Here is a 16,495-nt window from a genome sequence, read left to right as displayed (position 1 = left end):
CCCTGGCAAAATAGACTGCTGTAATTAACTCAGTAATGACACTAGAGAGTTGAGTCATTTCACCTGTATAATTAAAGGTGCAATGCAATTGTTTTATCTCAATGTCAAATCATTTCTGGGTAGCAATTAAGTACCTTACGGTGATTGTTTTAAATTAAAATTGTGAAAAATAAACAAAAATAGCTTTTTAGCAAAGATTATTTTCGGTCTCTCTCACAGACACCCTTTAAAGCTCCTTTATTAAGATCCAATTTTCAAAGTCACTGAGATGTCTTCTTCTAGCCATGGTAACCAAAATAATGGGCAACTGCATTTTTATACATGGCCCTAAGCATGGTGAGATGTTTTAATTGCTCAATTAACTCAGGAACCACACCTGTTCGGAAGCACCTGCTTACAATATACTTTGTATCCCTCATTTACAACAAATTAAAAGTAGCCTACATGGATGACAAAATGTGCTTTTATGGACCATTCCTGCACCAAAGCACACTTTTCAGAAAGCTAAGGCTATTATTGGTTAAAGTAAACAAAACAAAAAATCAAATTAAAATGGTTTAATATGTGTTCTCACATTATCCACATACACATGCTTATTCAATACAAATAATTAATTCAGATTAAAGTAATTCCATTTCCCTTGTCTTCCCTTATAAAGCATGAACTTGTGTGGCTATTGATCTGAATCATTGTGGTCCAATAACTCATTACATCTCTTGAGAGAAGAATATGTAATTTCAGTGCAATGAAAAGCAATTTGGAGTGTGCAATTTACACACTCCCCTGATTAGACTTATTTAAAAGTGTGCGTGGCAAAAACACGTTTTGATTCATGCATAGCATTGTGATAGAAGACCATATCTGACTTGCTTTTACAAGCTTCACCTTGATACACATCAGAGGGAGGGAGCGTTGTAAAATATTCTAGTGGCTTCCCACTGGGCACAGATCTCAATTCAACATCTACATGTAGGTTCCACGCAGGGGTGCCAATTTGGTTTTAGAAGTGAGGGGAACATAACCTAGCGAGGGGAAATTTTCTGGGGCATCTAAAGCTCATTTCCTGCATTTTTACACAATCCAATTTGCCGTCTCTATTTAGAACATAAAATAAGCAAAAGTGCCCACAGTCATCAAGCTAGGAAAGAGATCATTATTAAATATGTTTAAGTGATTAAAAAGACGGAACTAGATCAAAGGTCATTCAACAGTAAATATTGTGTTGCACCTTCAACCAATAGCCTAACAAATGAACAACTTTTGAAAAAATACTTATAATTTTGATTGTCTTTATTAAGACATCCTCTATATCAAATTTCAGCCATATCGACCAGCTAGCCTGAGCCGGCTGCATGCCCAACCCCAACCAGTCTAGTCAATAACTCAACTCTTGGACCTCCTGGGTGGCGCAGTGGTCTAAGGCACTGCAATGCAGTGCTAGCTGTGCCACCAGAGATTCTGGATTCGAGCCCAGGCTCTTCCGCAGCTGGCTGTGACTGGGAGGCCCATGGGAGGCCCAATTGTCGTTAGGGAGGGTTTGGCCGGCAGGGATATCATTGTCTCATCGTGCACCAGCGACTCTTGTGGCAGGCTGAGCGCAGTGCACTCTGGCCAGGTCACCAGGTGTACGGTGTTTCCTCTGACACATTGGTGCGTCTGGCTTCCGGGTTGGATGTGCGTTACGTCAAGAAGCAGTGGTTGGGTTGTGTTTCGGAGAACGCATGGCTCTCAATCTTCGCCTCTCCTGAGTCTGTACGGGAGTTGCAGTGATGAGACATGACAGTAACTACTACAAATAATTCAACACAACCTTTTATTTTGAGGGTTGGAAACAAAAATAACACAAAAAAACACAATCCTCACACAATAATAGCAAATCCTCCATATAATTAATATTATAGGCTTAATAGTACTCTAGAGCTCTTTTTACTTGCAAATCAAATCAAAGTTTATTCGTCACTGTCACGGCTGGCTGAAGGACTGGACCAAGGTGCAGCATGGTAAGCGTACATTTGAACTTTATTTATAAATGACGCTGACAAACTAAGAACAAAAAAACAACCGGGAAGCTTTGGGCTATGTGCCCTGAACAACTACAAAGTTAACTTCCCAAAAAAACAGGTGGGGGAAAAGGGTACCTAAGTATGGTTCTCAATCAGAGACAATGATAGACAGCTGTCCCTGATTGAGAACCATACCAGGCCAAGACATAGAAATACATAACATAGAAAAAAGGAAATAGAATGCCCACCCTAGTCACACCCTGACCTAACCAAAATAGAGAATAAAAAGCCTCTCTATGGCCAGGGCATGACAGTCACATGCGCCAAATACAACAGGTGTAGGTAGACCTTACAGTGAAATGCTTACTTACAGGCTCTAAACAATAGTGCGGAAAAAAGGTATGTGTGTGTGTGAAGGTAAGTAAAGAAAAATAACAACAGTAAAAAGACATTTGAAAATAACAGTAGCAAGGCTATATACAGACACCGGTTAGTTAGGCTTATTGAGGTGGTATGTACATGTAGGTATGGTTAAAGTGACTATGCATATATGATGAACAGAGAGTAGCAGTAGCGTAAAAAGAGGGGTTGGCAGGTGATGGGACACAATGCAGATAGCCCAGTTAGCCAATGTGCGGGAGCACTGGTTGGTCGGGCCAATTGAGGTAGTATGTACATGAATGCATAGAAAAAGTGACTATGCATATATGATAAACAGAGAATAGCAGCAGCGTAAAAGAGGGGCGAGGGGGAAACACAATGCAAATAGTCCGGGTAACCATTTGGTTACCTGTTCAGGAGTCTTATGGCTTGGGGATAAAAACTGTTGAGAAGCCTTTTTGTCCTAGACTTGGCACTCCGGTACTGCTTGCCATGCAGTAGAGAGAACAGTCTATGACTGAGGTTGCTGGGGTCTTTGACACTTTTTTAGGGCCTTCCTCTGACACCGCTTGGTGTAGAGGTCCTGGATGGCAGGCAGCTTTGCCCCAGTGATGTACTGGGCCGTACGCACTACCCTCTGTAGTGCCTTGCGGTCGGAGGCCGAGCAATGATGCAACCTGTCAGGATGCTCTCGATGTTGCAGCATTTTAGTTTCCTGGGGGGGAATAGGCTTTGTCGTGCCCTCTTCACGACTGTCATGGTGTGTTTGGACCATTGTAGTTTGTTGTTGATGTGGACACCAAGGAACTTGAAGCTCTCAACCTGCTCCACTACAGCCCCGTCGACGAGTATGGGGGTGTGCTCGGTGCTCCTTTTCCTGAAGTCCACAATCATCTGCTTAGTCTTGGTTACATTGAGGGATAGGTTGTTATTCTGGCACCACCCGGACAGCTCTCTGACCTCCTCCCTATAGGCTGTCTCGTCGTTGTCAGTGATCAGGTCTACCACTGTTGTGTCGTCTGCAAACTTAATGATGGTGTTGGAGTCATTCCTGGCCATGCAGTCGTGGGCGAACAGGGAATACAGGAGGGGGCTGACCACGCACCCATGGGGAGCTCCAGTGTTGAAGATCAGCATGGCAAATGTGTTGCTACATACTCTCACCACCTGGGGGCAGCCCGTCAGGAAGTCCAGGATCCTGGGACCATGGCTGGCAAGTGAGCTGCGTCACATACGACTAAAATAACATTGCGAGACTGTGGTTGGGATTGGGACCAATTCTTGTGGTAGATAGTGGGAGTCGGACAGAAAGCCAGCAGGTGTGGGCAGGGTGCAGTATGAAAATCTGCAGATGCCGCAGGAGTGGGATGAAGAAATCAATCTGGCGAAAAAGTCTACACTGCACCATGACAGTGAAGACTGTAACGTTAGAGCTGTTTATTAATGTGTCAGTGTGAAAGTGGGGAATTAACTAGGGAAACGTACATTACATTGCCAAATACAAACTCACATTGCGCTGACAAAATGTCACATTATTTCATTGTTCGGCCGATGCTTTCATTGTTTGATTCAGGTCTAGTGTGATTGATGCAAATAAAATTGCTAAAGTTTGCCAACTTTTGGCCAAATCTCTCTCTAACTGTAAAATAACTAGCGAAAGCTAACCAAGTTCATGTACTTCTGTTGAAACGGGACAAAACAAAGGCTACAAAACATGACCATACAAACAACAGTTGTTAGATAGTAGTTATAGCCACCTCATATTGCAATCTGACAGATAGCAAGAGGCTAGAGCTGCCATGGCTGCGGTAGCTACTAGCTAGCATAGGTAATTCATTCACCTCAGTTGAGAGGAGATTAAACAATGGCTAACATTACATGTCAGTTACAGTACTAGCTCAGCAATGCAAATAAACACTAATTTCAGATAAACAGTAGTTATTTTCCCAGCTATATCAGTCATCTAAAGAGTAGCCAGTTTCTGCTCTTCTTGCTTTTACAACTCAGTGAAAGAGCGCAACACATACACAGTGAACTATGCTCAACTCTCCGTGCTGGTTCAGCCAGCCTTCCAGAAGCTTTGCCTTCACATAGCCTGCTAGCCCGCTCTGTGGTGTCCAAAGTGGTCCTAAATCCAGCCATCGGAACACTACAAACAGCCTACCTGACCACTCTGAGGCGTCCGCATGATCCTGAAGCAAACCATTGACACATTTTGTATCACATTGTAATAATAAAACTGGGGGGACAAAATGTTTATTTCAGAATGTGGGGGGGACATGAACCCCCCTATCCCCAGTGAAAGTTGCGCCCCTGGTTCCACGCCATTTCATTGAAATGACGTGGAAACAACATTGCTTCAACCAATGTGTGCTCAGTGGGTTAGCATCAAACTCTTCTGACTGAGCTGAGGGTGTGATATGAAGTAGGCTTAAAAGTGCAACCTGTAACTGATGCCCCTGCACTTGTTTGTAAATTCAGGAGCTGGGTTATTTTTCTAGTTGCCACTGGGGAAGTTGTAAACTACAGCTGGAGCCTTCATGGACAGAGGAGATATTTTGGGTTATTGACACCTCCGTCTGAGTTTTACTCAGAACCACTGTGTGGCCAGGAAGAGAATATGTTCTAAAGTGGTGTATCTTACAAAGGCAGGCTTCCTCTGTAGATCCAGGTTCCTCAGAAAGTTTTTTCTTCCCTAGGATAGTATTAAATAGCCACTGTCGCCTTTATGACAACTGGATTATACTAATGGTCTACTAGATAATGTTTAGGAGCAGCATAGGTGAAACATGATAAGGTCTAGACCACTTCAGACAGAGACTATTAGCTTGTTGCACGTCACCTCCAAAGATATCCCTCTTTCCATAAACGACTCGATTAATAGAACAGATTTTTAAAAAGGAAAATCAAATCAAAGTAAGTTAGGAAGGAGGTGATATTAAGCACAAAGATAAGAGGTCTACTGATAAGGTGTTAATAGGTAGGAGAGTGGGAGAGAGAATGAAAGATAAGGGCTGAATTCATAATCATTTATCTCTACTTTAATGGTATTTTAACCTCACAATGGGATATAATCATACAGCTTCTAATAATGAACTCAAGCAGTGGCATTTGTTGGTGACTTCCTGCAACTGTAGAGGGTTGCCACCTCCTGGCAGCCATGTTGAAAGACCAAAGTATCAACTCTTTCGACAACACCTGAACTGTCAGAAAAGCTAAGAAACCTTCTTGCCCATCAAGACCTGAACCCAGACGGCTATCAGTACAGGGTCTGCTCCGATCATTTCATCACTGGTAAGTCTGGTCGATTTCAAGTTTAGTTTAGCTGTTATTCTAACCAGATGTTAACAACAAGACTAAGTTAGTCAACATTAGCTAGCTAGATAGCTTGGAGTCTAGCTATTAGCATGTGTCACGTGAATTTCAAGTTTTTGGAAAAGCTATTTTGTTCACCATGAAATTGCACCTTTATAACAAAGGATTGCATGCATCTATCATTGCATTACAGACTAATGTAAGCCTGCTATTCCTAATGTGATTAGTAGATTGGATAGTCATAATTCAGGCTATTAATGAGAGCGTAGTGGCATAGGCCTATAGGCTATATCAGAGATGTTTCTTTCCTTTGCATTTGAAAATGTGGCTTATAATAAACATTTCATGCAATTTTACTACACTTTATGTGACTGGAGACATTAGCAGAGTGGATGGTAGCCTAGGCCTACTAACTGACACTGACAACAGATCACTAAAAACAACCTTTTCTTGAATACAACCATGCAATCTAGATGTATGAAAAGGGCTCATGGCTAGAAGGGATCCAGCTTTTGTCAAATTAACATCAACGCTTTTTGCATTTTAGCTAACCCTTTTCCTAACCTTAACCTAATTATCCTAAACTGCTATTTTAATTATCCTAACCTGCTGCTTAAGTTCTTCTAATATGCTACGAAATTCAAATATGACATTAATTTGACAAAAGCTGGATCCCTTTTAGCGACGAAAAGCAGAGATAAAAATGTTACAATATGACGTCCATATAGTTGTAGGACATTATTGTCCCAAAGAACTCCCGTGCTACCTACCCAATTATAATTTTGGGGGGGATCTTGGTAACACTTTACTTGATATCAAGCATCATAACACGTTATGACACGGTCATAACCATATCATGATATGTCATAACAACTGATATAACTTGTCATAGTCTGTCATAATATGTTCATAACACTGTCGTGACCTGTATATTTCCACCTGTTGTGACATATATTGTGTTATTTTATGGCTGTGGTTATGACACCTACATACTGTAAGAGTGTCAAAACCAACATTTATTCAGTGATAAGTAAAGTAAAAAATATTCAGTGATAAGTAAAACATATTAAATGAAAGTAACATCAATGTGTGTTCAATTACAATGATAATGTAAAATGGTCAAGTTCAGAAAATGTTTTTAAACATAAACATACTGTGAACAAGTACTGTAGGCTACGGTGTAATGTGACGTTTTGCCTTGTGTGGTAGGTTTTGTTGATTTTAACACTGATGTAGGTGTCATAATCAGCCACAAAATAATGCAACATGTGTCACAACAGGCCTAAATATATGTGTCATTACCATTTTATGACAAGTTATGTCAGCTATTCTTTTTTTTTTCTTTTTTTAACCATGCAAGTTCAAATTCTTATTTTCAATGACAACCTAGAAACAGTGGGTTAACTGCCTGTTCAGGAGCAGAATGACAGATTTGTACCTTGTCAGCTCTGGGATTTGAACATGCAACCTTCCAGTTACTAGTCCAAAGCTCTAACCACTAGGCTACCCTGCAACATGGATATGACAGTGTTAGAATATGTTATGACGCTGGGTGTCAATTAAAGTGTTACTGAGAACTTTATTCATAATATAAGTGAAAATGTATGAACTTTACATCATAGGACAAAGGCCTCAATGGGATAGGACAACCTCCTGTGTTGACTACAATATATTTCATCTTTGTATAGCACTAAAACACCCGAATGAATTAAACACAACCAAACAATTACAGATGGTATAGGTGACGTGAAGAAGTGATATTCTAACATCAGGGGTGCTTTTCATTTTGTTTCTGTACTGTAGGTTCACCAGCTGAACTCTATGAAGACGCCCATGTCGACTGGATTGCCATTGTAAAGATGAACAATGCTGCAGCACCATCCGTTTTTACTTCTACTACTTTGTCCCTTTCCAGATACAGTATGAAAGAGACATCCCTCAGTTATACAAGATGGTTGTCATTCTAAAATACTATTTATGATAGTGTAAACATACTGTACTTTCATGTAGGCTATATTGTTATATGAAATGAAAAGTATTTTTGTGTGTCATCTCTGCTTTGCCTTGCCCCCATTGAATTATATGTATTTCTTATCGCCTAACTAATCTTTATTTATTTTAAAATGTAAAAACATTCAGCATAGACAATGTCATTGTTGTGGTAGTCTTATCACAATGGCACCTCCAAGTGCCACTCAGACAATCTGGGAGGAAAGTATCTGGCATTGAACTTGATAGGAGGAGGTGTGTGTATGTTTTAAGCTAAGGATCTCATCAACTCCTGCTTCCATACATTTCACCACCTAGATTACAATGGTTGGATTTGCACTAAACGATTTAATTTCAGCATTTAAAAAGGCATGCACAAAATCTCGTTTGATGATTAGCCCCATAAACAGTGCGTTTTTCCACATCGAGTTATGTTAGAGACTTATTCTAAAAAGTATTAAATTATTTATTTTCCTCATCAATCTACACACAATAAACGATAATGACAAATCAAAAACTTGTTTTTAGACATTTTTGTAAATTCATAAAAAATCTAAACTGAAACTTCACATTGTACATTTGACATAACTATTCAGACCCGTTACTCAGTACTATCTTGAAGCACCTTTGGCAGTGAATACAGCCTCAAGTCTTCTTGGGTGTGATGCTACAAGCTTGGCACGATTACAGCCATTTTTCTCTGCAGATCTTCTCAATGTCAGGTTGGATGGGGATGGTTGCTGCATAGCTATTTTCAGGTCTCTCAGAGATGTTTGATCAGGTTCTAGTCTGGGCTCTGGCTATGCCAGTGATGTACATTCAGAGACTACTCCTGGAGCCACTCCTGCGTTGTCTTATCTGTGTTCTTAGGGTCATTGTCCTGTTTGAAGGTGAACCTTCGCACCAGTGTGAGGTTCTGAGTGCTCTGGAGCAGGTTTTTGTCAAAGGATCTCTCCGTACTTTCCTCCATTCATCTTCCCTCAATCCTGAATAGTCTGCCAGTCCCTGCCGCTGAAAAACATCCCCACAGCATGATGCTTCCACTTTAGAGATGGTGCCAGGTTTCCTACAGATGGGATGCTTCGCATTCAGGCCAAAGAGTTCAATCTTGGTTTCATCAGATAAGAGAATCTTGTTACTCCTGGACAGTGTCCTTTAGGTGCCTTTTGGCAAACTCCAAGCTGGCTGTTATGTGCCTTTTACTGAGGATTGGCTTCCATCTGGCCACTGTACCACAATGGCCTGATTGGTGGAGTGCTGCAGAGATGCTTCTAGAAGGTTATCCCATCTCTCGAGCTCTTTCAGAGTGACCATCGGGCTCTTGGTCACCTCCCTGACCAAGGCCCTTCTCCCCTGATTGCTCAGTTTGGCTGGGCGGCCAGCTCTTGGAAGAGTCTTGGTGGTTCCAACCTTGTTCCATTTAATAATGTTAGAGGCCACTGTGTTCTTGGGGACCATCAATGCTGCATAAATATTTTGATTCCCTTCCGCAGATCTGGGCCTAGACACAATCCTGTCTCGGAGCTCTACGGACAATTCCTTCGACCTCGTGGCTTGGTTTTTGCTCTGTCATATACTGTCAACTGTCCAATCAATTGAATTAACCACATGTGGACTCCAATCAAGTTGTAGAAACATCTCAAGGCTGATCAATGGAAACATGAAGCACCTGAGCTCAATTTTGAGTGTAAATAGCAAAGGGTCTGAATACTTATGTAAATAAAGTATTTCAGATTTTAATTTTGTACATATTTTGAAATCCTGTCTTCGCTTTGACATTATGTGGTATTGTGTGTAGATTGATGAGGAAAACTATTTATTTAATTAATTTTAGAATAAGGCTATAACATAACAATATCTCGAAAAGGGGAAGGGGTCTGAATGCTTTTTGAATGCACTGTACATTGTCTAATGGTATATTTTTTTTAATGAGAACAAATAGCTGAACAATATGTAAACATTGTGTGAATTAAGCTATTCTCTGCTTCAGATGCACAATGTCAAGGGGTGCATTGCAAATGCCCATAAGGCTAATGCCATCATACTGTAGGCCACCGGTTCCCAACTATGGTCCTCGGGTACAAATAACAGTACGCAATTTTATTGTAACCCCGGACAAGCACAACTGATTAAATTTGTAAACCAATCATCAGGCCCTCAATGAGTTGAATCAGGTATTTTTGTCCGGGGCTACAACACAAATGTGTGCTGTTGGACTACTCGAGGACTGGAGTTTTGAACCATTGCTGTAGGCCTATGGCTGCAATGGCGTTGCATCCCATTATCAGCAGCAAAATTGGTTCACATGGCTGATATCCTAAAAAAGATTGACAATCAAATTAAACTAATTGGAGTGCTTATGACTTAACAAAAAGCACATGTTCATTTGAGAATACAACACAGAAACACAGAAAAATTTGAGACAGATTCCCTTCCCCTCATTATTGCAGGATTGGGATCTGTGATTAATCAATATCGACACTAATTCAGCTTGAATAATACATTTAAGTTAACAATGAAAATAAGTTTAAACACATAGTAACTTCAAAGAATCAACACTATTTCATATAATTTCAAAGTGTACAAGTAAGCTAACTCATATGTAAAGGTTAGATGTCTTAGTAACAAGTCGGCTATTATTACTGAAGCATAGTTTTAGGTGAACAAAAAAAATAAATACCAGAGGTGGCCAACATCACTGCGCTGATCCCTGATCTACTGGGTGAGCAGAATTCTATTCCAGTCCAGCAGTAGCACACTTGGTTAACAACTAATTATGTTTTATAAATTGAATAGGGTGTGTTAGTGCTGGGCTGGAACAGAAGCCTGCACAACCAGTAGGGTTGTGTTGTAATAGGTTTATACATTGTGTGTGATTTTTAATTAAAAAATATATATATATTTTACCCCTTTTTCATGGTATCCAATTGTTTTAGTAGCTATTATCATGTCTCATCGCAACAACTTCCGTACGGGCTCAGGAGAGATGAAGGTTATGAGTCCTCCGATACACAACCCAACCAAGCCGCACTGCATCCAACCTGGAAGCCAGCCGCACCAATGTGTTGGAGGAAACACTGTGCACCTGGCAACCTTGGTTAGCACGCACTGCGCCCAGCCTGCCACAGGAGCTACCGGCCAAGCCCTCCCTAAACCAGACGATGCTAGGCCAATTGTGCGTCGCTCCACCGACCTCCCGGTCGCGGCCAGTTACGACAGAGCCTGGGCGCGAACCCAGAGTCTCTGATGGCACAGCTGGCCCTTAACCACTGTGCCACCCGGGAGGCCCCCCTGTGTGTGACTTTTAAACTACATTTTTGTTTACAAACTTTGCTAACATACAGTGCCTTGCGAAAGTATTCGGCCCCCTTGAACTTTGCGACCTTTTGCCACATTTCAGGCTTCAAACATAAAGATATAAAACTGTATTTTTTGTGAAGAATCAACAACAAGTGGGACACAATCATGAAGTGGAACAACATTTATTGGATATTTCAAACTTTTTTAACAAATCAAAAACTGAAAAATTGGGCGTGCAAAATTATTCAGCCCCCTTAAGTTAATACTTTGTAGCGCCACCTTTTGCTGCGATTACAGCTGTAAGTCGCTTGGGGTATGTCTCTATCAGTTTTGCACATTTTTTCCCATTCCTCCTTGCAAAACAGCTCGAGCTCAGTGAGGTTGGATGGAGAGCATTTGTGAACAGCAGTTTTCAGTTCTTTCCACAGATTCTCGATTGGATTCAGGTCTGGACTTTGACTTGGCCATTCTAACACCTGGATATGTTTATTTTTGAACCATTCCATTGTAGATTTTGCTTTATGTTTTGGATCATTGTCTTGTTGGAAGACAAATCTCCGTCCCAGTCTCAGGTCTTTTGCAGACTGTGCAGGTGCATTTATACGGAGACTTGATTACACACAGGTGGATTGTATTTATCATCATTAGTCATTTAGGTCAACATTGGATCATGCAGAGATCCTCACTGAACTTCTGGAGAGAATTTGCTGCACTGAAAGTAAAGGGGCTGAATAATTTTGCACGCCCAATTTTTCCGTTTTTGATTTGTTAAAAAAGTTTGAAATATCCAATAAATGTCGTTCCACTTCATGATTGTGTCCCACTTGTTGTTGATTCTTCACAAAAAAATACAGTTTTATATCTTTATGTTTGAAGCCTGAAATGTAGCAAAAGGTCGCAAAGTTCAAGGGGGCCGAATACTTTCGCAAGGCACTGTAGATAATAATACATTGTTTTTGATCATTTTCAAAATATGTTTCCTTACTTGAATAGGTAAGTAAACACTGCCTCTTCCCAATAATTCCAGTGGAAGCACAACACAGCCAGCCATGTGGACAACTTTTTTATTTATCCATTATTTTACCAGGTAAGTTGACTGAGAGCAGGTGCTCATTTGCAGCAACAACCTGGGGAATAGTTACAGGGGAGAGGAGGGGGATGAATGAGCCAATTGAAAACGGGGGATTATTAGGTGACCATGATGGTTTGAGGGTGAGATTTGGAATTTAGCCAGGACACAGATTAACACCCCTACTCTTACGATAAGTGCCATGGGATCTTTCATGACCTCAGAGAGTCAGCAGAACTGTTTTAACATCCCATCTGAAAGACTGCACCCTACACAGGGAAGTGGGATATTTTATTTTAGACCAGAGGTAAGAGTGACCCCTACTGGACCACCAACACCACTTCCAGCAGCATCTGGTCTCCCATCCAGGAACTGACCAGGACCAACCCTGCTTAGCTTCAGAAGCAAGCCAGCAGTGGTATGCAAGGTGGTATCCTGCTGGTATGCTTCCTTCCACTAGACAGTAGTCTCTGGTATTCTAACATGGCGCCTGGTGCGGTTGCTAGGTGATTTGTGATGCAACTGCAAGCCGTCTATAGAACGTTAAATATCTCCTCTCACTGTTGGAAAGGCAAACGTCTCTGATAGGAATGTAGAATTTTTCATCTTGGTGTGCCACTTTTTCTTCCTCACTGCTAGGTGTGGGACCTTCGGCTTTCATGCTGGGGTCATTGTCCTCACTCTTGTCATCCCTGTGTAGGTGTCAAGCTTCCCCGTTGAGCATGATGGCTCGTCCGCTCTTGAGAAAATGACTCTGAGAGAGCTTCTTCGGCACCAACTGTTCCAATAGGCCTCCTAACCTGAGAGCGCAGGGGGAATGAACACTAGTCTTGTGGCTAACAGTTATTGCTACCCTTACATTGGGTCAAGCCCACTTGTTCATGCAGTATAAGGTTTTGTGAAGTGAAGCGGCTAAGAGGACAGAGTCAAGACAATATACTGTATATCCATTGCTCACTTTGCCCAAAATGAAATGTTATACTCAAAAATTGGCCTGCAATCTGATAGGTTACACAATCATTGAAAGGCCTGTCAACGTTGTAGAAATGTATTGTGGTGCCCTGTCTTTATATAGACCTTCACGCTTGACTCGGGGCAGTTGCTGCACATCCGACTGCAGACAAAATGTCCAGACGGTAACATGAGTGGAAATGGTTTAGATCCATAATCTATTTTGTGTTGCTTGGCACTGAGATTTTTAACATTTGATGTTAAATCATGGGGCACAATGAATGTCTACTGTCTTTTAAAGGCACACAAACCCAGAATAGCACTTAAACAATAAAGAGGAAGTATTATTGACCGAAATACACAGCATAAAGTACACGAGTAGCCAGAAAGTGATTTGCTGCTCGCTCTCTCTTGCACGCATGCACATTCTTCCTCTCTCTTTCTTTCTTTCTTTCTTTCTCACACACTCATACACTAGGCGGTCTCTCCTCCAGATGCTTCAGTTTTGGAAATATGGCATGTATACTTGGGGGCTATAGTGTAAGCATTACTAAGGCGGGTTTGATTGAATCCGACAGCTAGGAGCAGATCTTCCTAACTTGTATCTGTTACTATGTGTAGCTACCTCTGTGTAACAAGATTATCTCCTTTAGTCAGTGTTCAAAGCTAACACCTCTCAGAACCCCTGGGATTATGCCACCTCAGCCTAATTAAAGGCCCACCGTCTAGAGCAGCACAAAGCGCTCAGATGCTAACCAGGCTAAATGTTATTTTCACTAGATCAAACTTAAGGCACTAAAATGACATTTCCCAGTGTCCAACATTTCGTAATGAAAATTGAATACAAGTATTCTACCAATCGAATAAATGTTCTTTAGTGCTTTAATAGGCTAAATCATAATTGTAGGCTATGCTAGGATAAAACGCAATATTGTCATACCATTTTGAAGTCATGAAAATATCTGAACAACAAGAAATTATACACTGTAATACAATCATGTATGATAGTACAGTAGACTGGAGTATATTGTTTCATACTACACATAATTGTTTTCCATACGTCAACATCTGAACTTTTCAATTTCAGTGTGACTTGCGGTGCTCCTTGAGTCTGTTGATGCCCTGCATATGTTGTGATGTGTGTGTTCTCCACATCTTCGGCTAAACCTGACAGCTTGAGGCCTTGTATTTATATTTATTTCCTGTCTACTGAGCTTTGTGCATCAGGCTCCATTGGTTAGTGATATCTACAACTCGTTCTACAAACCCCCTCCCCTATTTGTTCCTGCTAATGAATGACTGTGACACTAATTAAAACCAGAGCTGCTCTCAATACCTTCTGCCTCCTTCAGAGAAACATTCACATTTCCATTTACTTGTCCCAGAGCCTAATGAATATTCTGGTGCAGGTTTTCAGGCGAGAAACGCAGTGGCAGGAAACTGTGCCAAGTGGGAGTAGGAGAGAGTATGGCAACTTGACAGAGATACAGGCAGGAGACGGGCCTGCCATGAGAATAGTGGGACCGAAAATGTAATTATGACCAAGGAAAAATACATTTACATAATCCACAAAAATATATGCACATACATTTCATACATTTTATACAAATAAATACAATGACCATACACAAATATACATTCAAAGGATACCGATTCGTATATCATTCTCATGCATTCACCAGAGAAAACATTTACATTGTTTGGTCTTGGGTCCAAAACAGACAGACATTAGAAAAGATAGAGAGAAATAATAATTACGTAGATACACCTGCTTGCTAAGCAACCTGCTGGGCCCATTTAAAACACCCTGCCGTTTTATTGTGTTGCACCTCTTTCAAGGAATCGGAGTGGACACAATTTTCTGAATGTTAACATGTTAAATCTGTCGAAGTCGTGTGCACCGTGGTGTGTGTGTGTGTGTGTGTGTGTGTGTGTGTGTGTGTGTGTGTGTGTGTGTGTGTGTGTGTGTGTGTGTGTGTGTGTGTGTGTGTGTGTGTGTGTGCGTGCGTGCGTGCGTGCGTGCGTGCGTGCGTGCGTGCGTGCGTGCGTGCGTGCGTGCGTGCGTGTGCACATGCATGTGAATTAAGCTCTAATCTTTCTGTCTCTCTCCTCTTTACCACCCCCTGTTTATTTAGGCTGTTTAATCACAGCGTCTTGCTCCCTCTCGCTTGCACAATTGGTCCTAATGGCTGTCAGGGGAACTGCTGATTGACCAAGAGATTCCAGAGAATGAAAAATACATTTTTTTTTACAAGTCACCGGTTTGCAAGTTTCATATTATGTTCTCTGATCCTGGTAGGACTGTAATTTCTGATTGGGGATAGTCTCCATCAGTATGAGGCTTCAGAAAATGAACCTCCTCCTTTTGGCTGCTGGACATTGGGAAATGTCTAATGCTGAACAAATGTGATCAATATATGATATGTGATCGGGCCACAACCCTGACTTAATTTGCATAGCTTTGTAGAAATGTTCATGAATCGTGCTTTACTCAGGCTTGGTGTGGGCACATTTTCCAGCAAAGCTCATATTTATCAATGCATGGGTTTAATGCATGACTATGTGTGAAATAGCATGTCTGCCTAATGACTGAAAATGAAGCATTAGCACCCCAAAAATGTTTAGACAAAAGAAGCTGAGTTTAAACAAGCTCTGAGCCTTTAGAGGATTGCTCGAGCTTGGATATGTCAAACCTAGACCTGGTGTAAGCCCCTTAGCGTATATGCAGTTTTTATGCTCTGTGTGGAAAGGTCATGCATTATATGCAATCTGTGTGTGCTTCAGAGGTTGGTCCTGAGAACATGTTTCTATAGTAAGTTACTGCCTGACACGGATTAGGGCTGAGAGCTTCTGAGAAGTGGAAGGGGCAAGAGGGAAAGAGTGATCAAATGGAAAAGGAAGACGGATTCAATGCATTTTTTTAATGCTCCTGGCCACCTGACAAAGATATAATAGAGTTGAGCTTGAACGATACATGAAACAGCATATTCACTTGTCAGCAATCTACTATAACCTTTAACCAAATTTCTCAAACCCTGCTTCACCCCAAGTTCACAATGTGTTGACTGACATGTATTTTTATTTACAGGTGTAAAGAAGGCTACCAAGGTATACGCTGCGACCAGTTCCTGCCGAAGACTGACTCCATCTTATCTGATCCGAGTAAGAACCTTTCCTGAAAATCATCTCATGAGAACTAAACACAAACTTCGGAAATAGTCATTGCACCTCTTTGTTTTCAAGGTTTTAGGTCTACATTCATATTAGATACGATAAACATGAACATTAAAGGGCATTGTCTCTTCACAAGTATCAAAAGTGCATAGGCTGTAAAGAGGGAAGGTTCAAATCAGTAATCTTTCTCAATTTGATTACCGTGTTGTAATAGAAACACTTACTATCTCAATGCCAGTTTCTGAAGAAATCAATCTGTCGCTAACTGTGGATGGTCTCTCTATTCATCACACCTAAACTCCCAGCCTGGTTT

General features: G+C 41.2%; 1 protein-coding gene across 1 annotated transcript in view; it reads left to right on the top strand.

Moving 5' to 3' along the window:
- LOC124038736 (pro-neuregulin-3, membrane-bound isoform-like) overlaps positions 1-16,495 on the top strand; it is a 562,438-nt gene that overhangs the window by 410,783 nt on the left and 135,160 nt on the right. Inside the window, exon 3 of the mRNA XM_046354812.1 lies at positions 16,097-16,170. Coding sequence (XP_046210768.1) covers positions 16,097-16,170 — 74 coding nt within the window. The remainder of the gene's footprint in view (positions 1-16,096; positions 16,171-16,495) is intronic.

Source organism: Oncorhynchus gorbuscha, linkage group LG06 (genome assembly GCF_021184085.1).
Source record: "Oncorhynchus gorbuscha isolate QuinsamMale2020 ecotype Even-year linkage group LG06, OgorEven_v1.0, whole genome shotgun sequence".
Taxonomy (NCBI): Eukaryota; Metazoa; Chordata; class Actinopteri; order Salmoniformes; family Salmonidae; genus Oncorhynchus; species Oncorhynchus gorbuscha.
This window is presented reverse-complemented; position numbering and strand designations above follow the sequence as displayed.